The following is a 25,847-nucleotide window of genomic DNA, read 5'->3' as shown; positions in this document are numbered from 1 at the left end:
AACCTGTGGCGCATACCCACTGACTACATTCACCATCACCCCTTCAATTTCTAACTTTAGGCTCATCATCCTGTCTGAGACTCTTTCTGAGACTCTTCCCTTCTCTCTCTGGCCCCGGACCCTTCTGCCTCCCCTCTTTCTTCGACCAACAGTAGTCAAATTTCCACAGACACCCTGTAGGTTAACAGCATCGGTGGCGATCGTTGTTAACCCGGGCCTTGACCGATCCGGTATGTCTAAAGTGTTGTGGATGATTCGCATGCTTATTTTGGCAAATTTTACGCCGGATGCCCTTCCTGACGCAACCCTCTCTATTTATCCGGGCTTGGGACCGGCACAGAAGTAACTGGCTTGCAACATGTAATTAATGCTGATAAAAGTTGAGGAATGTGATTTAAACTGATCTTTGATTCATTTTAGCTACTAACTTATATCTATAGCCAAATTTTACATTTTATATTTGCACCACTACAAAGTATGTTTTATATGGTTTATGTATGGACAACTTTGAAAACATAAAAATGATGATGATTTTTAATTAAGTTTTCTGGAGGGTTCTCACAGTTTTTCTCAGTCGCTTTAGTACAATTCTCAGATCAGAATTGAAATTTGCAAATTCGTGTGTGCATTTCTCAAAACAATTTGTACAAACAGCAAAACACTATGGATTTCTTGCAAAAGCCTGTAACTTGCTCAAAATCTTTAGTTCATCTCTCAAAACTAAGTCTTTCTATCAAACATGTCAGTGCCATCAGAACGTCAAGTCCTTGTGTCGTTGTCTACGAACAAGACAGTCAAATGACTAAGTCATGTTGTCAATATAACTGTGTACTTTAGAGGGAGGTTCTGATGGAAACTATGGCTAAAGTTTGGATGACAATTATTGTAAAATGTAAGTTACATCTTTTCCAGGACTTCCGGGTCCGGAAGTTCAGAACCGGGAAAACGTCTACAGGCCCTCGGCGGTTCCTTTGAACATCTCTGCTTCATGACGTCATTTCACAACCAATCAATCAATACCACTGGAGTATTGATATTGATCGATGACGTCCAGAAACATCAGAATTCCTCTCGTTTGCGCAGCTACCGCTGGTCGAACTGCGACTCTGTGAAGGAGCCGTCAGCACGCATGCGCGAGCAGGAAGCGGTTCTGTGGAGGAGCCGTCAGTACGCATGCGCCAGCAGGAAGAGGCTCTGTGGACGAGCCGTCAGCACGCATGCGCGAAAATTAAGCGCTTCATAAATCCATAAAATCATAACGTTTGCGACGCAGCACGTGACACACCGTCAGAAAATGTCACATTAGGTCATTCAGACAGATGACGGCATATTGCGTCATTACCACGATTGTTTAGCAGGTCATCATGATTTTTTAGCAGGTCATTCAGCGTCAGATGAGAGCATGTGACGTCATCTAATGTTGTCAGCAACATTGTTTAATATAACCACCTGAACTCACAGAGACACCGAGGGAAACGACGGAAAGAGATTTTAAAAAAGAGCAGAAGTGGCAAGAGAGACACAAAGCATCAAAAGAACGATTCCAGAAATTCTAAAAGAAAGTTTGAAAATGTCTCTGAAAGAAATCAGCCAAAGTACAGAGACAATCCTGACCCAGAACTCCATCATGGTCAGCCAAATGGAGAAGATTGGCAAAAATCTGTCTAACATGAAGGATCTGGAGAGCACCCGCAAGAACCTGAAGAGGGAGAGGAAAGCTGCTGCTCAGAGAAACAAAGAGCTGCTGAAATCCCTGCAGACCCTGAACACACAAGTTCAGCAGCAGATGAAGATCCAGGAGAAATGTGAGGCAGAAAGACAGACAATCGCTGCCTTCTCTGAGAACATCCGTGAAAGCAAAGAGGAAATGGTGGCTCTGAGGTCCAAACTCTGGCTGGACGAAGAGCTGAAACTAGAGCAGGAGCGGGTGAAACAGGAGAGGAAGATCATGGAGAAGAAGTCTGCAGTTCTGAAAGCCGAGCTGCAGAAGCTGCAGAAAAAGGTCGGCCACCAAGCCGTCCTGGAAATGGACTACAAACTGGAGTTCAACCATTTCCACGCTCTGGAAGAGGAGACCGCCGCTCTGAAAACGGAGCTTCAGAAGCTGCAGACAGAAATCCTGGAGCGAGACCAAATGAGAGAAGAGTTCCCCGCCATGGTTGAAGAACAATACCGTTTGGAGGAACTCAAGAAAGAGCTGCAGGCAGAGCTGTCCCAGCTGAGAGAGCAGCCCAACGACGCCATCCAGCTCCGCATGCTGCACCAGAGACTCAGCCTGGAGCTGATGCAGCTCAGAAAAGAAACCAAAGACCTGCAGAGGAGACGGGAAGGAGTCCAACGCTCCTCTGAGGAGGTGGAGGAGCTGCAGTCTGCATGTCAGAATCTCCAAACTAAAACCAGGAAGGCGTTCCAGATCAACTCTGACCTCACAGAGGAAATCACCAGACTGGAAAATGAAATCTCACAGCTGAAAATTCAAGAAGCTAGAGGTCAGGAGTGGACTGAAGAGTACAACAAGCAAAAGGCTGAAGCAGATGTTCTTCAGCTGGACTACCAAGAACTCCAGAAAACCAAGGAGCAGCTGACAAAGTCCATCAAGAACATGAAAGCTCTGCAGTCTGCATGTCAGAAACATCAAGCCAAAAACAAGAAGGCGGTCCAGATCAACTCTGACCTCTCAGAGGAAATCTCCAGACTGGAAAATGAAATCAGTCATCATTTGGATTTGGAGGACAGAGTCTGTGCCGCCAGAGAGGAAAGAGAGAGGATGGAGAAGGAAACTGTCATCCTTCAAGGAAAAATCCAAGACCTGCACCTCCAGATGCAGCAGTTCCAGCAGCAAACGGAGGTTCTGCAGGAGGAACGTCAGACGCTGCAGGACCGACGCCACCAAAGAGACCAGATGAGGGAGGAGTACTCCAGAATGCTGGAGGACATCTGCTGCCTGCAGAACCAGCAGGCAGGTCTGGACACGGAAATCTCACGCCTGAAAGTGGAAGAGATTGAAGCTCAGGAGTGGATGGAAGAGTTCAAGAAGCAAAAGGCTGCAGCAGATGTTCTTCAGCTGGAGAACCAGGACCTCCAGAAAACCAAGGAGGACCTGACAGAGTCCATCAGGAACATCCTCACAGACCAGGAGGAAGCAAGCCTGCACGAGCCTTCATCCTCCTCTTCATCAGGCATCCAAAATGATGAGGACATCAGTTCTGATGAAGAGCTCCAGAATACTTCAGATGATGAACAGTCTGTGAATTCCATTAAAGGAGCAGTCTCCATCAAAGAAATGAAAGGTTTTGTCTCTTCACTGACTGAGGAAAATCAAGAGAAACATGAGGATGATGAGGAATGTGAGGAAGAGGAGGAGGAAGATGACAAAGTCAGTTCTGATGAAGAGCTCCGGAACACATCAGACGATGAAGAGTCTGTAAATTCCATTAAAGAAACAGTCTCCATCACTGAAATAAAAGCTTTTGTCTCTTCACTGACGGAGGAAGATCAAGAGAAAAATGAGGAAGATGGTGAGGAGTGTGAGAACATTAGTTCTGATGAAGAGCTCCAGAATCCTTCAGATGATGAAGAGCTCCAGAACACATCAGACGATGAAGAGTCTGTAAATTCCATTAAAGGAGCAGTCTCCATCAAAGAAATGAAAGTTTCTGTCTCTTCACTGACTGAGGAAGATCAAGAGAAACATGAGGAAGATGAGGAATGTGAGGAGGAGGAGTATGAGGAAGAGCTCCAGAATCCTTCAGATGATGAGGAATATGAGGAAGAGTGTGAGGAGGAATATGAAGGGGATGAGGAAGAATATGAGGACAACAGTTCCGATGAAGAGCTCCTGAATCCTTCAGATGATGAAGAGTCTGTGAATTCCATTAAAGGAGCAGTCTCCATCAAAGAAATGAAAGTTTCTGTCTCTTCACTGACTGAGGAAGATCAAGAGAAACATGAGGATGATGAGGAATGTGAGGAGGAGGAGTATGAGGAAGAATGTGGCGAGGATGATGAGGATTGTTCCGATTTTGATGAGGAGTGGTCCGACTTTGAGGATCAGGTTGAGGATCTCCTGGTTCTGTAAGGGTTTAGGTTATATTATTAGATTGCTAGTAGGAAATAAAACATTAGAGACATTTTAGATTATTAGAAAAAAAAATAGAGACATTTTTAGATAACCAGTAGGAAATAAGAAATTAGAGACATTTATAGAATATTAAGAAATAAATATGCAGGAATGTACAGGGTGCATTCAGCCTCTAAGTTTAGTTATTAATTCCAAACAGGATCAATTTCTAAACAGTTTTTATGATATAGTTAAAAAAATACCTTTTTGTTCATTTAAATCTTTTTGATTTCTTTTTTTTTTTAAATCCATTTGGGACTTTAAACCAGATCCTCTTCCAGGGAACCTTCAACCCAACCTATTTAACTAAAAATGCCGTCACTATGGTAACCGGCAAACACACTGAAGGTTCTTGTTGAATGGAAGTCACAGCAGTCTTTCCCGCTCTAATGCTCTTTGGATCAGCGCTGTGGCTTCACTGGAAGAGGATCCAGTTAGCACGGGTTCTCTCCGGGCGCTCCGGCTTCCCCAGATCTAAAAAGAATTGAATACGTTTGAGAAAATGTAAATGTAAAAAAGTAAAGCAAGGCATGAAGCGCTGGCTGCTTTATCGCTGCACCACCACACACCTCTGCTGGAATGAGTGAATAGCCTGATACATCATTTGCAAAGTTATGACTGATTTCTGAATCAGGTGTTTTGGTTGTAACAGCATGTTATGAGGACAAAAAAATATATTTATTTTTTTATTGTCAGCAACAAAGATAGCTTGCTTTGATATGTTTTATATATTATCAATCAGTCAATCAATCCAATAAATAAATGTAAATAAACGAAAAGAAGAATAAGAGTAAATAAAAAGGACGCACTAACTACAATAATGTCACTGAAAGTCAGCAAAAGAAAGAAACCGAACCCACACTTACTGCTGGAAAAAAAAAAGTGCTGCTGTTTTAACCACCAGACTACAGCAAACATAACAGCACGTCACCCATATGTGACGCAGAAAAACAGCGTTTTGGATGCACAGCTTTGAACGCATTTAATGCTGCTTTTTACGCCCGTCCTGACTGTGTCAATTATGTGCTACTTTTAAGAAGTGCGTAAAAAAATGGCGCTTTTGATGGCCAAAACCCTGTTCTTTACATTACCTCTGGCTTGCTGTAGATTGCGATTGCATTTACTTGTGGGGCACAGATGAGAAAGCGCTGAAACCAGGCCAGTGCAGACGGAACAGAACGCGATCACGTCTGCGCAGACTGTGCATTCGTGTCACATTTGTACTCCATCAATTAATATTTATCTTATGAAGGATCTGCTATACTTTTTTAGGATTTTTTTTAATCTTAGTATTAAAGTTTGTATTGTTTGTTTATGTTGTAATTAGGCCTGCACAACATATCGCAAATTTATCATTATCGCGAGATCAATCTGTGCAATATGCAAAAAACGGCGAAAATTGCAAGAAATGGTTACCTTAAATGTGCTAAAAAAATCTCATGGCAGCTTGAAGGATTTGACGAGTCAAATAAATCCATTTATGCTTTTGACCAATCGGATGGACGCCTCCACGTTGTTGACCAATCAGATGGAGCTCTTTTATGTTAGATGCTCGCCTCCTATGCAGACGAGGGTCATCTGGAGTGTAATTTTTAAACTGTTCCAGTGAAATGGAAATATGTTTTTGGTTGTTTTGCTATTTGTGTAAATACCGCAAGTTATATCGTCATCGCAATATTGATCACTTAAATCGTATATGGCAAGTTTTCCTCATATCGTGCAGCCCTGGTTATGGCCCGCCACGGCACTCACTACACCTAATTCAACAAGGACCAGATTGTTTTCGCAGTTGGAAAGATTTCGGCGCCTTTCGGCGAAAATGTGACCCCTGCCGCATGCTCGAAAACTCACCAAAATGTGCACACACCTAGGATAAATTGAAAATGAAATTTCCTCAAAGTCAACGTCACCCCCCCCCCCCCCCCCCCCCCCCCCCCCCCCCCGAAGACGTTGACATCACGGCAAGCGATCCCGTAAAAAAAAATGAATGGGCCGAAAATCGCGTTTGGGGCCGAAAAAAACTATTTCAAAATACAGTTACGAAACCAAAACACACATGTTGGGGATATCCCAAGGAAGTTTTGAAATCAATATGGGACGGCCACACGACCTACGGCTTGGCGGCCATTTTGTGGCCAACTCTGAGAATTGGCGATTTTGGTGTTTTTCCACAATATGGGAAAACGACACTTTTGTTTGAGCGATTTTCACAAAATTGCACACACTTGCTGCCAGCTCCAGTCTACAAACACCACAGACATGTCGTTGACCTTTGACCTTTGGAAAAGGCCGCCATCTTGCATTTTGAAAAAAAAAGTACTTTTAGTACCAGATACAAACCGTAACTCGTCCTCAGGAATTAATCGATCGTCTCGAAACTTCTTGGGCATCAATGGCAAGCTACTGTGGACAAAATGTTGGAATTGGAAGTTGTGGATTTTGAACGGCGTGAGCAGGGCGAATTCGCAACTGTTGCGATCATAGCTAGCACATTTATTATCCTAATGTCATGAAAATGAAAGATGCGATTCCCTGGCCCACGCTGAACAAAACGATGTAACATACGACAAGATCGATAAAGGAATGTGGAAGTGGTAAACAAAAAACTGTCGCAAAAAAAGTGCTGATTCGACAAAAAAAAAATTTTTGAATTTTTTTTTTTTACAATCCGCTAATGAAACTGATATGACCTTGTCGGGAATATCCAAACAAAGTATTAAAATCATTACGAGGTGGCGACATGACCTACGGTTGGCAGCCATTTTGTGCCAATATCTGCGATTTCGCAATTTTCGCGTTTTTACACAGTATGGAAAAATTAACTTTTTTTTTGCAATTTTCACGACATTTCACACAAATGTTGCTAACGTAAGTCTACAACCGCCTATAAAAGCTTCGTCGACCTTTAACTTCGGGAAAAGGCTTCACCGACCTTTGACTTCGGGAAAAGTCCATCTTCATTACAGGATACAAACCTAAACTTTTCAGTTGGGATTTTTATCAATCGGCTCAAAACTTCTGGGGCATCAATGGCAAGCTACTGTGGACAAAATGTTGGAATTAGAAGTTTTAGATTTTGAACAGCGTGCACATGGCGAGCTAGCAAATGTGGTGCACTGTTCTAACTCCCATGTCTTTCAATGGAATTCTGTGAAATTCGAATGCATGCATCCATGGCTGGAACTGAACATAATGAAAAACACTGGATATAGACATATAAGGAATGTGGGCACGGTTAGCAATAAATCTCTGTTGCTAAGGAAACTCAAAAGTGTTCTCTTTCCAATTCATTTGAAACTGACACTGATCTGTTTGTTATCGCCAGGCGACCAAAACATAAAATGGTTGCTATGGAGATGAAATATTTTCTTTACATGAAAGGTGCCTTAAAAATAAAATTAATTTGAATTTAAGAAGAAATTAGCCTTTTTTTCAAATTATTTGATGACTTGACAGACTTTCACATGACTTCCTTTCAAAATAAAAGAACGTTGTGTCATATAGAATCATCTCAATGCAACTTAGTAGTCCATGGTGTAATGTTTGTTGCAACTCTGCCAGAAATATGTGATAACTGCACTGAACAGAGACACGAAAGCAACACTTTTGTTTTTGCTCCCATGAGATGAGAATATCTGAAACATTTTCCACGAACAAAACAACCATTTCTCTCAAATAGTGTTCGTGAATCTGTCTAAATCTGCGACAGTGATCACTTCTCCATTGCCGAGATCTCCCCTGCCCTTTATTAAAAATTAAAGGACAGGGGAGGCTTCTTTAACTGAACATTACAGCTGTCGGCCTTTTCTTGTTTGGACTGCCCCTCAAAACCCATATTGGACGCTAAAAATGTCAGTAAATGCGTGTTCTCGCTGTTAATAGGGCGCTTACTTGCTTGCGGTTTATTGTCTAAGCACCGCCCCGTTGGAGCATTCTCCTTATCCCATTGGCCGAAGTTTCATCCATCGACCACTGTAAATATGTCCCGCATTAAGATTGGCTGAATTTGGTGTCAATCTTACCAATCCCTAAAGCCGATTGGTCGTCTTAGACGTCACTCAACCCACCATTGTACGTGGATTGGTGTAGCATCGCGGGCGTATTCCTCGGTGGGCTCGGTCTTCAAGGCTCACGGAGAGCGAATGTCGTCATGAGCGGTGGGTAGGAATTAAAACGTTGATGTTTATATTACATTCTACTTCGTTAAACATTGTATTTTATGCAAAGAGATAAGCACTGGACATATATGTGCACGTATACGTGTGTTGCAGGGGAGCTCGGATGGTCGAGCTCACCAAAATAAGCGATGCACTTCCGGAAAAGGGCTGCCTTTTGCTGTAACGTTATCAAAGAGTTTGACTTGCTAGCTGTTCATTAGCTAGCTGTGTTTTTTTTCTCTCTTTCCACTTGTTTCCCCCCTGACTAGTTATGCACCCTCACTAACACTATAACCCAGCAAACACATGGTTTTATTTTTTATTTTTTTCTGCAAGTTTGGATCCAGTTAGGACAGAACTGAGGGCAAAATCTGGTTGAACTACTAGTCTGTAAAAATGTTGCTCGGTTTTGGTCAGTTTCTTAGCTAACTGGCTAGCTAGCTAGCGTTAGCGGTTTGCCTGGAACTTAGTTTGTTTCTGGTGGTGACGTAGGGATGGTGGAAACAAACACGTTGCATTATTATTCCGCATACGCGGGGCCCGAAATTGCATCACGGTGACGGGGAAAACCACCGAGCAGGGTCCGGTATCCCGGTGTGGAAAGTTTCAGGTGAAGGAGTGTAGTAGTGAGGCAGGCAGCTCTTTGGACAACAGGTCCTGGTTGTGATGCAGTGCAAACACATCTATTGGTATCATTTGTGTTAATAAAGTTGGCAGATAGTGCAGTTGTGTTGATTGACCTATATGTGTATTTTTATTTATCTTCCTGCAGTTTTCATCGCTGTGGAAAAGCAGCCGAGTTAGAGGTGTGTGTATAATAATACATTTTAAGTTTGCATATTAGTACAATATATTTTTCATTTTTAAACTAAGTTCTGCTTCTACCTCATTCAGCGTAAAGCAACTCTTTGTTTTCCTTCAGGGTCTAACCATGCTCTTCTTATTACTTTCAGAGTTATCTGTATCCCTATATATGATAATATATTACTTTTGACACTTTAAAGAAGGATTTTTTTATGAAATATAAGTTATTTTCGGAGTTCATTTTCCTACCTAAAGTAAGATGACTGGATATCTGAGGCTCTGCCTTTCGTGACATCATCCTAGAGGCGGCCTTGGTGGCGTGTCCGTTTCTCCCACAATAACAAACAATATCCGAGCTTTTGCAAAGATGGATTTGCAGATTGTTCATGTAAAAGGAAAGTGTTTGGCCGATCACCACTAGCCCCACGGAGAAAGTTAAATATTGATTTTGCATGAAATAAGCCCTTTAACTCATTGCTTAGCGATTATCTGGACATTCGTTTATTGTTCCGTTGTGTATTGTGGATTACTAGTTTTGTTGGTGTGTTCATTAGAACAAGGGGAGGACTGTGTTGCCACGTGAAACTCTGAAGGATTATGGTCTCTCAGGAGGAGCACAGTTCTGATTTTCTGAATTTCTCTGACGTGAAGCGAGTCTGTGTCATACTAAACTCATAGAGGCATCAGATGCCAACACAATAACTTGTTTAAAAATAACTTCCAATAAACATACCACATTCTGAATTTTCCTAAAAGCTGAAATGTCAAGGAAAAACACGTTTTTCATGAAATTTCTGGCGCTCTGTGATGCTGTGAGAGATGCGAGTCCTGCTGTTTGCAGTGATTTCACCTTCTTATTCATCCATTCATCTCTCCAAACAGCTTTTAGGTCTGGGCTGAAGCGGGCCTTCATTCATCAACAGAACTCTCCAACCTGTTTACATCTGGATTTTACCCAGAGCCATACGTCCTCTTCTTCTTTTCCTTTGAACCGCTGGAAAGCTTTTGCTGTGAGACAGAAAGCTTCACCTCTGACAGAAAAAACACGTATAAAAATCAAAGATGACACTCAGGAACGGATGATGGACTAAATGCTCAAACCAGGAGAACAATGCAACCAAATGTGAACATAACTTCAATTTGTTTGTAGATTTTTAAAAAATCTAATTGTTTTTTTTTAAATCTGCATAACAAATACATTTCTGTTGGAACTTTCTGCACATTTTTTTATCATTTTGCAAAGGGAAGCAAATATAAATCGATATATTTTTATGAGAAACAGGATATAAAGTGAAAAAGAATAGAGAAAGAAAGTTCTCTTTTTATTCAGCTGTTTGTTTTGAAGCTGAAGAAACAGATAAACAAGTGACCTTAAGGTCAGAAGTCCTCCTTTGTATCCTCGTATTGATTCCTATAGAACAGACACCAGTTTTCAAAGTGCTGCATTAGATTAAGGATAAAAGGGGAAAAAAAGAGTTAAATCCAAAACCAATTTATAGCAACATAAATAGATTTATTTTACTTAAAAAGATTTTTTTAAATGCATTAAAGGGCAGCAGAGGCCTTATTTGAAAGGCTTTCATCTCTACTTTTAAGATGCACCTTAACGATTATGTCTTAACACGTCTTCTTCTTGACTTCTTTATTTTGTTTCTTTTAACTTGAAACTTTTAGCTTTTTTTGTGCCTGCAAGTTTGATCAAAACATTGTTCATTTTTGTCTGTTCATTTCCATTTGAAAGGCATTTTGGCCTTTCTTTAAATGCCAGAACAGAAACCTCCTAAAGCTGTGTCAGAGTTTGTTGATTTGGGACCTCCAGCCTTGACTTCTGCTCAGATCTTCAGTAGCAGCGCCGCCGCTGAATGTGAGAACGTTTGGCTGAAGCTCGGAGAGTTTTGACCTTCCAGTAGCTTCTGGAGTTTTGAAAATAAGACGCAACCAGTCTTTATTCATTTTGATGCGCTGTTTTTGGTTTCAGATAAAGAAGGAAGTATGGCCACCACTGTTGCTGTCAGCCCCAGTGAATACCTTCAGCCCTCCTCTGCTTCCACGCAAGTGAGTAACAGTCGCTGCTAAACACTTAGATTCATCTCAGTTTTTGGTTGGGAACCTTTCCAGTGGACATTGTTCTGCTATTTTGTCACATTTGGTTCAAACTAAGGTTTTGCCATTAGCTGAATGTGGCGAGTTACTGCTGTCTACTGATTTATTGAAATCGTTTTACAAACAATCTGACCATTTCTGTGAGTTTATTATGCTCCGTCACAGAAGACAAGGTCCAAATGATCTCATGACATCAGCACTTTTCAGGATCTCCTAATCTCTCCGGACCCCACTGGGCCTTTTTTCCACATCTTCCCTTAGATCCTCCGTTAGATCTTCTTTCTTAGCTGCAGCAGCACTGCAGTGCTGGTTAAAGCTCCGCTCACATCCGGTCTTTATTGAGTCTCATGCTTTTCCCTGTGGAGAACCACAGAATCCGTTAGGTTCTACTGGACCAGAGGTTCCCAGCACAAACCTCCATCCACACTGGCTCGTGTGGTTTCTGCCCTTTTGCATAAGCAGCTTAAACAGCTTGTTTGGTGAGGATCATTCAGCAGTGAGCCGTCTCTAATTTCTGAATGTGGATCAGTTTCAACATGTCCGTTTTTGTCCTAAAAAGAGCTTTCTTTGATTTTACAAACATTATCTGGAAATGAGTCATTGACGTTTCCCGTCAGTGAAGGATTATTTAACGACTTTTTTAGGATATATTCAGAAGTTTGAGAAGTTTTTATTTTCACGTGTCTCAAAGGTTTTTCTCCAAAAACTTTTTCTGACCACCATGAAGTGTCAGTTTTCCCCCATTCTGTTTGTTTTTCCCTTTTTAGCACTAGCTTTACTCTGTTATTGTTGCTGATTTCAGTCTGGAAACTAGAGAAATTCAAAAGTATCAACGTTTTTATATCTGATCAATAATATTGTTTGTTTGTTTGTTTGTTTTTGTCAGAAATCTTGAAGTGAGATATTTTCTGTGGATTCAAGCAGAAATCCTGTCAGCTCCTTTCTTTACTTGGATCATCCAATACAGATTCATCAAATCTATGAATGATGTAAAAACTCACAATTCTGAGGCACGGCGCACATTTTGTGCATTTTCCACGTGTTATACCTCATTCATTTGTGTTTCTTGTGTTCGTCATCCGTCGAGGCTTTCAGCCATCTGCTCTAGACGTTACTTCAGTTTTGAGCTGTCAAAACTTTGGTTGGTTGAGAAAATATGCAGTTTACGAGTATTTTACGTAGTTTATGCACAATTATTACGTTAATCTTAAGCAATTGCGAGTATTTTTTTGTGAGATCCATACACAAATGTGTGTCTTTCCACGACTGTTCCACGTTTGTCTTACAGACTTTTCACGCACAAACCATCAAAGTATAACTTTTAGATCGCATATTCGGCGCACATGTCACGTTCAAATGATACAATTGACCCACAAATCACTAATGAATTGCATATAAACAGCGCAATAATCACACACAATAATCCAATTTTCATCCATGCCATATGTGTAAAACATACATAGTTGCTGTTTGACGGCCTGAAGTCACATAAACTGTTAACTTACCTCCAGAACTGCACATGAAATCACATCTGGGCAGTTTGAAACACCATCGTCAGACACGTCTGTTTGAAAAAGCTTGTAATACTCAGTCGTCCATGGCAGCTTTTCTTCTCCTACTAGTTCATGTAGTTTATTTCCCTGTATAGTTTTATGCTGTAATTTTAATACTTGTTCATAATTTGCTCTAAGTTTTTTTTTTTTTTTTTTTTTTTTTTATTTTCTTTTTTTTTTTTTTTTTTATTGTGTAGTACTTTGGTGCCCTGATGATGTTTTTAAACCTGTATAAGATAAGATAAGAGGATGTCTTAACAGAGGACATGAAGTTGGCTAATGTTAGGGTAGAAGATGTCCATGATAGAGTGAGGTGGAAAAGGATGATTCGCTGTGGCGACCCCTGATGGGAAAAGCCGAAAGAGAAAGAAGATAAGATAAGATAAGACTTTATTTATCCCACAATGGGGAAAATCTTTTGTCAGCAGCAGCAGTGACATTCAGTACAGTTCAGCAGTGTAATAATAAAGTTCATTCATTCATTTTTGTTTAGTCTAAATTACTTAAATTTACTTTACACCAAACAGGTTTTGGATTGTTTTTTTTTTGAGAAAACAAAGCGATCAGTTTATCTTCTTGTTCATGATCTGATCATCTTAGCCTCCCTAGAAGGATCTCAGTTCAGCATCGTTTCCGTTTTTTTGGTCAGAACATGAATTTGATCGTTTTTCAGGTGTAAAGACAAAACACATAAAGGTAGTGTGATCCAGATTGGTCCAGGTTTAAATGTAGAAAACTCTCATCCTGTTGCTTGAGGACCAAAGAGGAGCACAAAGGTGTTACAGGTGGAGTAACACCTTTGTGCTTTTATTTCAGCCGCTTGGCTTTTATTTTGAAACTGTTTTTCACGGAGGTGTTTGTTTCTCACAGCAGGACACCCAGCCGTCCCCTCTGGCCCTGCTGGCGGCCACCTGCAGTAAAATCGGCCCTCCCGCCGCTCAGGCCCCCGTCACCTCTCCGCCGGCGCAGCCGCAACCCCGCAGGCTCCTCCCCATAAAGCCGGCCCCCATAGCCCCAGCTCCTCCCAAAAACATGGGCTTCCTGTCAGCTAAGGGGAATGTGATCCAGCTCCCCGCCGGCCTGGGCTCCAGCGCTCCCGGCAGCCCCATCGTCCTCACAATCCAGCAGAGTCCTTCCCGCTCCAGCGCCTCCGGCCCGGCTAACATCCAGTACCAGGTGGTGCCGCAGATCCAGGGACCGCAGACTATCCAGATGATGCCACAGGGGGGTCAGATCCAACTCATTCCAGGCACCAACCAGGCCATCATCACCGCTCCTATGACCGTGCCGGCTCCGGCCGCCGCCGCTCCGGTCACGCCGCAGAAGACGGTAGCCATCAAGCCGTCTCTGAAGGCGAAAAAGGCCGCTTCTGCGACGGTGGTGCAGCTGCCCGGCGGCCATACGCTTCCGCTCAACGTGGCCACCGGCGAGGTGGGCGTGGCGCCCATCCTCACAGAGACGCAGGCTTCCCTCACGGCTCCCGAGAAGGGCCGACGGGGCCGGAAGAGGAAGGTGGTTCTGCCGGCCGAGCCTCCGCCCCCCGCCCCCACGCAGGCGGCCTCCCCGACTCCGGACCAAATGGAGACCATACTGATCGAGGCTGGTGACAACATCATTCAGGTGCGTCTGCGATGCAGCAGAAGATGAACTTCACTGGGGGAGGGCATCGTTTGGGTTTTATTTGGTGCTAAACATCTAAAACAGTCCCGACGCAGGTTTAGAAAACTTGATGGTGGTAAAAAAGATTCATAGATGCAGAGATTTTCACTTAAATTAGCAGTTATCTACGCGCCGAACTGAGAGGACCGGAGGAAGTCACAAGGAACGTTGTGCCGTCTGCTGCAGGATGCTGGTTTCAGGAAGACTTGTTGGATCTGGATCTGGATCTGGGATGTTTCTGTCTTTGCAGGCGGGAAACAACCTACTGATTGTCCAGAGTCCCGGTCAGCCGGCTGTGGTGCAGCAGGTTCAGCTGGTCCAGCCCAAAGCCGACTCGCAGCTGGTCCAGATTCCCCAGCAGGCCTTGAAGGTGGTTCAAGCTGCTTCGGCCACTCTGCCCCCCGTCCCACAAAGACAGCCGGTCTCTCCAAACCTGCAAACCTCTCCAACAGAGCCGACGCCCACACAGGTATCTGCCAAAAGTCAGTCCAGAGCTGCCTTTTCTCTGAATCTGATGGTCAAACGTATTTATATCATTAAAGACGTACACTTGGGGTCGCCTCAGGACGACATGAAATTATGGAAGTGACTATTCGCACGCCATTTCTAAAATACGTGTGGCCAGCGCTGCACTTTTATTTTGGTGTGTGTTCTGAACCGTGTGGCTACTGACCAGCCATGAACTTTTGCTCCCCCAGTAATCAAACGTCACACTCAGAAGGTTTTCTATCAACTTCCCGGTTAACTTCAGCAGTAAACAAAACATAAACATCACTGTTGTTTTGGATCATTTAACACCAAATCCTGAACATGTTTTCCACCGTTTTTCCATCCTCAAAGTTCCGATTGATCGGATAGATCGACGACAAGAAGATGCAGCTGCAGCAGCTACATAGAAATAGAACAACTAGAAAACCCTCACAGTCCTTTACACTAAACTTACTACAGTGTTTTTAACAGAAAACATGATTTGCAAATTAAATATTTTCATCTTTAGTGGAAAAACCAAAAAAAAAACTCCCCAAACTTTAGATGATCATTTTACCGACGTGTTTCGGTACGACTTCTCCACCACGCTGGCAGTCACGTCACATGACATCACAGTATTGAGAGCTTTTCCTAACGTTCGTACTTTCATATCAGTTCTTCTTTATGTCAAATTGTCGACCACTGTATATCTGCCTTTAGTTTGTCAGCCGGCATTTGTTAGAGACGATTGGAAACTCCCAGGCAGAACGGCGACGGCTAACGGGTTCATCTTGCGGTGAAGTTGGGTCACAAAATGCAGAAAACAACACTAGATGAACCTTTCAAGATTCATTGAAAGGATGAGAAAACATTGTATGATGTTCTGATTATCTCTGGCTGTGAGCGTTTCTTTTTCTCTTTGAAGCATCAAAAATCCTCTTGGCTTTCACGCGGATCGCCTTCCCTGAGACACGCCCACCTTTCCGCCTTTGCTCAATAATTCACGCTCAAAGCAGTTTGTTAATTCGTTGCTCGCCGTCTTTGCCTCTCCACCAGGAAATCGTCGTCTCAACATCATCCATCTGCTCACGCCGCTCTTAAGAAACGCCCCTTAATGCCGTGCAGATTCCTCACCAGAACGTTCTTCGGCGGCTGCCGCCTCACGGAATTTAAACGCTAAACCGAATGACCGTGTCTCAGGCGTCGCCACACTGACTCGCAGCACAAACGGCACAGACACCCGGCGTCTGCACGAGAGCGCGTGGGAGGTGTGTTTTCATGACGCCCGGCCACGACTAGAGACCGGCGTCTGAAGTAACGAGCACCTCCGGCGTAAAATCACACCCGACACCCACACTTTATTTTGAAAATGTATTTTCTACTCTACTTTTTGTAAAAAAAGAAAAGTCAGCCATCGTTGAGGATGCAAATATTTATGCTCCTTCATCACCTTGAAGTCGCTTTTTGATTTATTTTTGTTAAATGACAATTTTGAAGAAGTTCTGGTTAAAAACAACAAATCAGGTCAAACTTTTTTTTTAAAAGTTTCCATTCATAAATATATAGTTCTCTGCAGTTTAAAGCTTTTTTATTTATTCCTTTTAGCTGCAAACATACATGACATTTCTGTTGGAAAAAGCTGTAACAACAGTTTCAATGATGCATTAAAAAAAAGGAATTTTAATGGTTAAACTCCAAATCTCATTTTTAGATTTCACCTCACGTGTCTTTATTCAGATCATCTTTAAGACAGCGACGGGCGAGTGGCAGTCCGTTCAGCTCCAGGAGTCCGTTTCCACGGTAACCACCCCAACCACCTCGGTGGCCCCCGCCATCACCTCCCCGTCAGCCAACGCCAAGAAGCCGGGGGGGAAAAAGGAGAGGACGTTGGCGAAGATCGCCCCGGCGGGTGGAATGATCACCTTCAACGCGTCCCAGCTCCCGTCGGCGGCACAGGCGGTCCAGACCATCAGCATCAACGGGGTCCAGGTCCAGGGGGTTCCCGTCACCATCACCAACACGGGAGGTGAGCGCCCACGGGGGCTCCGCCCCTCACCGCCTCCGGCTGGTCGGAGACACGCTTTTAGACTCAGCCGCTTGAATGCTCGTCGTGAGGCCGGCGTTTGGAGAAAATCGGGCGTGTCTTTTGTGATTCTTGAAGCACCGTTTATAAACCGGAACAGTTTCAAAAGTACCGGTTCAACACGGGATAAAATCCAAACAATATCTGCAGTTTAGAACATATTTGACTGATGGAAAAACGTCTAACGCTCTTGTTTCACGCCTTCTGTCGCTGACGTTTGCCGTTAAGTTCTGTCCATTCTCTTTATCTCAGTGTCTTCATTTAAGTGTGAGCCGTTTGTGCTGTTTTATTGTGAAAAGCCCACCACCGTTGGTTTCCTGTCAGCTGACACTTTGCTAATTGAAAAAAAAATATTTGCAGTATTTTACCTCTAGATATAAACTATTAGATAGCGAGCTTTACGGTTGTATTTGGAGAAAAACTGGTAATATTTTGAATACATTGATCCAAAGATTGTGGTTAGAAGATATTCATGAGCAGGACGGTTACGGTTTCTCCAGCTGGTTACTGGTTATGAGACGCCGCTTTCCCCCCAAACACGCCGAGGGACGTGAAAAGGAGAATTTAAGTGCTGCAGCATCACCCGTTCGGCTAAAACGCCCCGGAAATGCTCCTTGACTGCAACCGGTGTTCATTTCTGCCCCCGTCAGGCCAGCAGCACCTGACGGTTCAGACCATGCAGGGCGGGGGGCTGCAGCTGGCGCCCACCCAGGGTCAGTCGGCCATCCAGGTAGAACAGACCTTCACGCTGGAGCTGCCCAGTCAACCCGGGGAGAAAAAGCGGCGCATGGCCTGCACCTGCCCCAACTGCAAAGACGCAGACAAAAGGTGAGTCTGCGCAGCCGAGGACACCGCAGGTCTGCGGTTTGAAAGGTTCCTCAACTGCAGCAAAACCCCAACCTTTAATTTAAGCGGGTTATGTGAGGATTTTTAACAGGATTCCTTTATAATTTATGCTTCTTAAATCCTTTTTGAAATATTTTTGGAGGATTTTCTTTTATTTACAGCTACACAAAAAATATGTATTGGTGTCCCAACAACACATGAAGAGAAGCAGAAGGAGCATCTTTCTGCCCTTTTAAACCAAAAAAGCATTTATTTTGTATTTTTCTTTGCAACATGTGCTACCTTGCATCTCAGCAGTGTAATATTTCAGCCACCATTGAGTTTGAAATGGGATTTTTCTGAGCAGATGTGATTTCTGTGCGTTTCCTCTGCAGGCCCGGCGAGGTGGGCAAACGGAGACACATCTGTCACGTTCCCGGCTGTGAGAAGACGTTCAGGAAAACGTCGCTGCTCCGAGCTCACGTCCGGCTGCACACGGGGGAGCGGCCCTTCGTCTGCAACTGGGTTTACTGCGGGAAGCGCTTCACGCGCAGCGACGAGCTGCAGCGGCACGCCAGGACGCACACAGGTGCGTACAAACACGCAAACGTTTTGAAGGCAGCAAACTACCGTGGTTTCCATCACCTGTTGCCGGGCAACATAAAAAACCTGCTTCCATCACTTTATTTAAAGAAAATAGTCAGCAAATATATAAAGACAGACTGTGGATATGGAAAATATCACGAAAAGTGACTAAGACGTTTAAATAAAAAAGACCCCGTCCTGTGTTGCATTTCTGCAACAAAGACACCTTGGGTCTTGTCTGGTGTGGTAGATCTACACCTTGGGTCTGGTCTGGTGTGGTAGATCTACACCTTGGGTCTGGTCTGGTGTGGTAGATCTACACCTTGGGTCTGGTCTGGTGTGGTAGATCTACACCTTGGGTCTGGTCTGGTGTGGTAGATCTGAGCCTCTATGGCTCTGGTGCTCTGGGCTTGTTCCTGAGCTGCCAGGATGAGTGCTTCGGTGCTGTCCTGTAGGCCAGCCCTTTCTAGCCATTGGTAGGACTTCTTGATATCAGCCACTTCAGTTATGGTCCGGTGGTACATCCCATGCAGGGGTTTGTCCTCCCATGAGGATCTGTCCTCCAGCACTGTATCCTCTGCTCTCCATTGCCTGAGACATTCACTGAGCACACTGTCAGTTGGGGCCTTGAGCTTGATGTACTCATGCATCTTGGATGTTTCATCCTGGATAGTGGCTTCTCGACTTGCACCCGTACGGGGGTCCACCTGTACAGGTGCTGTTACGAGGAGCACAGGTGTGTCTCGCAGCTGCCTTGAGGCTCGTACGGCCACCGTAAGTCTATCTGTAAGGCTGACGGAAGTTACACACACCTATGACGTACTGGTGATGCTGTCGGACGGCTCTAGTCAGTCAGGTGTGAGTACTGGCTCCATAATGACCACGCACAAGTGCTGCGCACCTGATCTATAAGGGCGCCTGTAGGATGTCCACACGGATCGACAACACGCCTGCGTCTTCTTCACTTGATATTTTGTGTGAGCCTCGTACAGCTTTGACCAACTGGAACGATTACGTTTGTCTTCCTTTCACCTGGCCTACTTTTGCAGATTTATGAAGCGATGTTCATCCGTTTTGCCGGCGCTTTGCCGAACCAAAGCCCGGCTCTCACGTTGCCTGTTGTCGTCCTCAGGAGACAAGCGCTTCGAGTGCAGCCAGTGTCAGAAACGCTTCATGAGGAGCGACCACCTGACGAAGCATTACAAGACTCACATAAACACCAAGAACCTGTGAGCCCGGCCCGGCTTCTACCGGAACAGAACTGTTACAGGAAAGCCGTGGGGGGGGGTTATGCCTGACTCAACCTGATGTGGAAAAACAAACTGGTATTTAAGCCCCCCGCTCCCCCTCTGCTGCTCCAGGACGCTGCTGTGGTGTACAAAGAAGTCCTTTTTCCAACGGATCCAGTCCTTCACATGGCTTTATCTTTCTTTTCTTTTCTTTGTGTTTTAATGTTCAGAACTGGCACGACTGTGTTTATGTTAATGAGGGGGCGTGGCTTCAAGCACTGATGCAGATCCCTCCATTAAAAAAAAAAGATCTATAACCTTGTGTGAAGGTGGGAAACGGAGGCGTCGGCGCTGGAGAATCCAGGACGGGTCCCAAACTCCGGCTTCAGTGGTTTGTTTAACTCCAAACTATAAAGACGCTAAAACAACAAAACATGCAGATTCAGATCCGGATTCTCCCTTTTCCACTGAATTTGAAACTAATTCTACAGATAAATAAATCACCGTTCTGCTGGATCCTCATCTTCACCTGCGATCATGGAAAAGTAACTCAAAGATCAGAAGCAAACGTTTTAAGCGGCTTTGGAGCTGAAGATGAGATGAACTCACATTCTTACTCCATGCAGTTTTTAGTTTTTGAGTTAAAATGGTTTTTATGACTAAGAACTCTTACAGAAACTTAATTGGAGAAAAAGAAATGAACTTTTTTGCACACATCCAATCTGAAAAGTTTCATGTTGAGTGGAATTCTGGGAGGTTTAGTTTATAACCTCTTCAGACTTCCATTTGAGCTGACAGGCACAGTCACAGGGCCCCAGAAAAAAAAACAAATTGGGTGATGTACCCCCAAAATGTGATGTCACGTGACACGTGGACGCCATCTGCAGAGGTTAAAGGTCAGAATCAGACTTTTAATAGCAGCTTTGGAGCTGAGGAGGAGATGAACTCACATTTTAAAACGGAGACCTACAATAGAAACAGGAAACCTGAACACCACCACACATCAGTTTCTGAGAAGCTTCCTGGTGAGTTGAATTCTGGGAAGTGTAGTATATTGAAGGTTTTCCATGATACTGTTTATAAAGTAACATTTTTCTGTGGGAAAGCTGCTAGCTGCATCAAACAGGTGTGCTTGGCGTCTAAAGTCGTTTGTACTGATATGTTTTCAATCTTTTGACTTGATTTACTTTCAGACTGTTGGAGGGAATTACCCTAAAACATTCGGGCCTCTTCAATAACCTGCGATGGCGTCTTAGGGCCACCATCACAGCTAAATAAGATGAACGGAGGAAAACCGTAACTATTTTACAAGAATAAAGTGGTAAACGTATGCTTCATAAAGTTGTAATTTTACAAGGAAAAAGTTTTGCTTTTTTGATAATAAAATGTTCAACAATCTCAATAAAGACCATCGGAAATTACCTGTTAAGTTGACGATGGAATCTCACTAAATGGAATTTACTTTTTATAGAATTTAATGACTTTATTTTGATCGAAGTACAACTTTATTTCGAAGCTTTGAAAGACTTTTTCCTTGCTGAACTGTAACTTTTAAAATCCTAAATATACAACTTTATTCTTGTAAAATGTTGACTTTTTCTCATATATATATATATATATATATATATATATATATATATATATATATATATATATATATGGTGACCCTAATGCTCTGTTGTAATAACCATATATGTATTTATTCACGTTTTTAAACTGGCAATGACTTTTTAGACTGTATGTTCTAGAAAGGAAGTATTTTCCATAAAAAATTACGGAAATGAGTTTGCTTTAAATGATGTACTGAAAAAACAAAGTTGTTAAGCAGCGTTTTCTTCTGGTTTAGTCGTACGTTGCTGTACACGAGTGAATGACTTATTATTTTGTCTATTTGACAATCATTTCACAAAATGCAAACAGAGGAAGAAAGTCTTTCTTTCTTTTTGTTGAAGCTTTGATGCAGAGTCGACTCCTGACAGGTTTCCATGTTGAATCACAGACCAGCAGCTTTGTGCTGTTGTGCAGCGTTCATTGTGTTTCTAACAGAAAACCCGCTGATCTCATCCGTGTTAGTCGCCTGAAGAACCTTTGAACAGACTTTTATTTTTGGGTGAAAGTTCCCCAAACTCCCTTTAAGCTCTGCAGCTCCCCGCTGCTCACGCTTTCAAGATGAAATTTACATTTCTGCATCTCCGTTCTTAGGTTTATGCTAGAAACGTATGACCAAAAACACAAACACACCCTTTTAAAGTGCTTTGTGAGCCCAGACGGCTCCTTTTTTTTGTTCTTTATTTGGATTAAAAAGACTGTCTGGAGACGTGCCACGGCATCGGGACGGAAAACAAATTCATATTTATGCTTTTCATGTTTGAAAATGTAAATAGTGTGTGTCAAGTGACACGGTGTATGTAGAATAAAGTTAATTAAGCTGCATAGATTTCAGGCTGGGCAGCCGGCCTCGAAGGAAAACACGTGTACAGTTTGTAAGAAATAAAATAATGTGACATTGTATAGCTTCATTCCTGCTTTCTATAAGGTGTCTTGACCTTTTTCTATTGGATGAAAGATGCCTTAGACAGCCACACCCAGTATTTAACAGTACCCCCCCCCCAGTCAAAGTGTTAACATTTGTAAGTTATGTTTTAAGCTTTTAACTTAAAACCTCACGTTCTACAGTTTGTAAAATTACCATGTAATTAGAAATGTGGGCTTTTACTTTTTTTCTTTCCCCAAATGAAGGCATTTCTAATGCTTGGCTTCTGTGTATTAAATGGTTCTGTTATATACTGTCACACAGCCCCCCCCCCGGTGATTATCAGGAGAAAACCTAAAACCAGCAGCCGATTTTATAAAAGACTTAAAGGTGCTAGAATAAGCTTCGCTCCTTTTCTACCATCACCTCCTCAATAAAAGACTCAAACCGTTTTCGTGGCCTTTTCATTTGTTTTTTTCTGATTCCAACGTAGCTGGAATGATGACTTAATGATGACTGTGAAGGATCTGGGCCCCCGCTCCTGACAGCAGGTTGTCCGGGTTCCCTCTGTACGTTTGAGGATGAGGAAGCGAGAATCCCCAGCTTTCGGTTCCAAAGGTGGAGGTATGTGTCGCCATGGCAACCCGTGCTCTGAACACAACCTGGTCTGGGGCAGGTGATGTTGGTGTTATGTTCGTGGATGAAGAAGCTCAGATCAAACTTTTTCCCGCCGTGAAAGGCTGATAAGTACGGAGCCCTCCACTGGTTTAAAAAAAAACAACAAACATCGGATTATTTATTTTGAACACTGAAGGGCTCCGTCGATAAGACCACGCTTCGATGTTTTTTTTTATTTTTTACCGTAGCGTTATCGTTTTACTAGACTCGTTCATTTTTTTGAAGCCGCTCATATTGAACGTCACACGTCGTACAGCAGCGCTGAGCACATTTTATGCATCGCCCTTCGTTTTTTTGGACAGCATAGGTGATGAACACGTGGGAAAGGCGACTGCGTGTAGGACAGCTGGGACAAGATGTCTACCAATCAAACTCCTCCTAGGAACGGTTTCCTGTCCATAGACCACTGAGGGTCATTAACCCTTGTGCTATCCTAGGCACTTTAACATTGGGAGTTGGGTCATCTAGACCCACTAGACAGTGCTCTGAACCTTTTTTCTTCAATGATTTGTGATCTTCACTGGTGTCCATGGATTACATGAAATTTTCCACCTCTATCCACCTTTGTCATGGTAGGGAGAACACGTCAATGGAAGGGGGGGGTCATCTAGACCCACTAGACAGTGCTCTGAACCTTTTTTCTTCAATGATTTGTGATCTTCACTGGTGTCCATGGATTACATGAAATCTTTCCACCTTTATCCACCTTTGTCATGGTAGGGAGAACACGTCAACGTAAGGGTGGGGGGGTCATAGGATAGCACAAGGGAGGAATTCCACAGAATAGCAGCTTTGTCCTATTATTTCATTTGACAGCACTGCTTTATCAAATATCCATACTGTTTACAGTCACATTCATTACAATGTTTCTAATCATATATCCTTCCATTTCAGGGTTCCCAAATGTGATTGATGGAACACACGTTCCTAGTACAACAATGTAGTAAACTTAAGTGTCCTAATCATACTGATTACTGTTCCCAGCTATCCAGGTCATAAGTGATGCCACCCACCTCATCACAAACATTGAAGCCAAATGGCCCGGATCTGTTTGTGATGCCAGAATTTATGGGGAGTCATTGTGCCTCAAATTTCACCAAAATTTCCCCGTCCTGGGGGAGGATCCCTCCTTCATGTGGACCCCCCTGAGGTTTCTCCCCCTTTTCCTCACTGAGAAGCAGTGTCTTAAGGACAGGGATGCCCATTTTTGTTCAGCTATTACCAATGAATTCACGTTTATTACACGGGTATGAAGCTCATTGAGACGACTGTTGTAAATGTTGGGCTATCTAAATAAATTGAATGTGTCGTTCTTAGCATCGCCACCACGAGAGGTGAGAGGGCCCCGCCCCCTCTCGATGAAGACGGCCAAGCGGACGCCCCATTGAACCCAGCTGACCACAGAGATGGCAGGGACATGATTATCCACAATTATATATATCAAATGAAATCAAGAGTCAAAGGCGGATTGTTCTCTTTATTTCTTTGTTTGCTGTAATAAAATAAAAATACAAATTTATTGCTTTATCCTCCATTCATCAGATGAAATATTCACCAAGTGTTTCTCACCTTAAGCTGACGCTCCAGCAATTCTATCTCTAGGCTGGTCTTTTTGGCATTGAGTTGTATTAGGTCCATCTCAAGGTCACATTTTTTTATTTGCCTTAGAAGATGGACTTTATGCAGCTCTGTGGTAGGCAGCTACAACGACAAAGCCATTCCACATCGTTGAATTAGACGTTTGCAAATGTTAAACGTGAGAAAAATTGTAGCTGCAGGGATGTTCTTACACTGCCGAGATTCATGGTGGAGGGACACCGACCCTCATCTGCACTTCCCGCCCCAGCAATATTCTGTAAAATTGCAATGGGGGCATCATGTACCTCCATGGGTCTCGAAGAGTCAAGTTCTCGTACAGCAAAAGCGGCCTCTTCTTCATCTTCATCCTGCAGTGTGAATATGTGAAGAAGATGCTTGATCCACCAAACAGAAAACTACAGATCTAAAATAATCACTTACAACTTTGACAGAGTGTAGTGATGCAGGAGGCTCCATTAATACGAACTGACCATCAGCATCTGCAATTAAACCAATAAGATACTTTCAGTATATACTTATACAGGAAAAGCAGTATACATCATCATACGCAGTAATATAAAGTAAAAATGCACAAAACATTGAAGTAATGACTAAGAGGCATTCCAAATAACTCCTTCATATGGTGATTTATTTATTGAAAGGTAAAATCGTCATGACTCATGATATATACCCACCTATACATTTGACTAAGGCCATTGTGTTTGTAGCAGAGTCTGATGAACTGCCCCCTGGAGTCCCATCAATGGCAGGTTCTCCTTTCAGGGGTAGATCCAGCTCCTCTGCCGGGGGGAGGGACAGAGGACCCCCACCTGCTCTAAGGGCCTCAGCTTTTTTTCTATTGGCTACATAAACAACCAGATTACATGAAATATTGACTTAAATATAAGTTGGTAAGTTGAGTTTGGATATTAAATGACCTTGTTGGAGAATGTTTTTATGTTTCATCTTGACTTGGCTCAGAGTTCTTCTGGTTCCAGGAGTATTACACCTGATAAAGCAAAACCACACATTACATATTTGTCCTTTTGTCCTAAAAACACTTTACATCCCAATGAAACAGGAAATCAGATCAGAGACTCACGCGTTGACTCTGTCCGTTATTTGTTGCCAAGCAGAAATTCTCTCTTTTGCTGATGCAGCCGTGTTACTTTTTTTGGTTAAGACGGGCTTATACTCCTCATACGCCGTCATTAACACTTCCAACTCCGTCTCACTGAAGTATGAAGCTCTCTTTTTGTCTCCACGTGTTTCCATTGTTGCTCCGGAAATCGGCAATTCGTTGAAAACGCCTTTTTGTGGCCGCCGTGCACGCGCGTTAACTCAGGGGTTGACCGCGAGGACGTTAATTGTCCGAACTGATAACCGCTGTCTTACACCGGAACCGACATACCCAGAGTAAGCTAGCTTAGGGTTACTTAACCGAGAGTTCCGGGTTAAAGTCAGGGTAAGTTAACCTTGCTTTCCGGAAAACCCCTGAGTTCGTAGGTTTTATTTTGAAAAGCTTGCTTTGC

General features: G+C 43.2%; 3 protein-coding genes across 8 annotated transcripts; 2 read left to right on the top strand and 1 right to left on the bottom strand.

Annotated features, from left to right (window-relative positions):
• The first annotated feature begins 1,057 nt into the window (after positions 1-1,057).
• LOC105356822 (golgin subfamily A member 6-like protein 6) lies at positions 1,058-4,151 on the top strand. The gene has a single exon (XM_023956464.1). It carries the CDS (start codon positions 1,571-1,573, stop codon positions 4,076-4,078), a length of 2,508 nt encoding a protein of 835 aa, XP_023812232.1. The 5' UTR covers positions 1,058-1,570; the 3' UTR covers positions 4,079-4,151.
• A 4,038-nt stretch (positions 4,152-8,189) lies between these two features.
• On the top strand, positions 8,190-22,511 carry sp2 (Sp2 transcription factor). 5 transcript variants are annotated; one of them, XM_011492306.3, is made up of 8 exons: positions 8,190-8,277; positions 11,060-11,136; positions 13,611-14,357; positions 14,647-14,865; positions 16,602-16,890; positions 17,598-17,775; positions 18,168-18,361; positions 19,490-22,511. In XM_011492306.3, the coding sequence occupies exons 1-8, from the start codon at positions 8,271-8,273 to the stop codon at positions 19,588-19,590; spliced, it is 1,812 nt and encodes a 603-aa protein (XP_011490608.1). In that variant the 5' UTR covers positions 8,190-8,270; the 3' UTR covers positions 19,591-22,511. The 5 variants fall into 5 exon arrangements, with proteins under 5 accessions (XP_011490608.1, XP_011490170.1, XP_023812988.1 ...); XM_011491868.3 differs by having other exon boundaries at positions 13,608-14,357; XM_023957220.1 differs by lacking the exon at positions 8,190-8,277 and adding an exon at positions 8,287-9,083 and having other exon boundaries at positions 13,608-14,357.
• Positions 22,512-24,200: 1,689 nt separating this feature from the next.
• LOC101158414 lies at positions 24,201-25,846 on the bottom strand. 2 transcript variants are annotated; one of them, XM_004065482.4, is made up of 7 exons: positions 25,418-25,846; positions 25,254-25,324; positions 25,011-25,178; positions 24,757-24,815; positions 24,528-24,683; positions 24,307-24,438; positions 24,201-24,229 (listed from the first exon to the last, which is right to left on the bottom strand). In XM_004065482.4, exons 1-7 carry the CDS (start codon positions 25,588-25,590, stop codon positions 24,215-24,217), a joined length of 774 nt encoding a protein of 257 aa, XP_004065530.2. In that variant the 5' UTR covers positions 25,591-25,846; the 3' UTR covers positions 24,201-24,214. The 2 variants fall into 2 exon arrangements, with proteins under 2 accessions (XP_004065530.2, XP_023814389.1); XM_023958621.1 differs by lacking the exon at positions 24,201-24,229 and having other exon boundaries at positions 24,247-24,438.
• Between the last annotated feature and the right edge of the window lies 1 nt (position 25,847).

The sequence above is a fragment of the Oryzias latipes genome, chromosome 1, assembly GCF_002234675.1.
Source record: "Oryzias latipes chromosome 1, ASM223467v1".
Taxonomy (NCBI): Eukaryota; Metazoa; Chordata; class Actinopteri; order Beloniformes; family Adrianichthyidae; genus Oryzias; species Oryzias latipes.
Note: the sequence above shows the minus strand (reverse complement) of the source record. Positions and strands in the feature narration are given on the sequence as shown.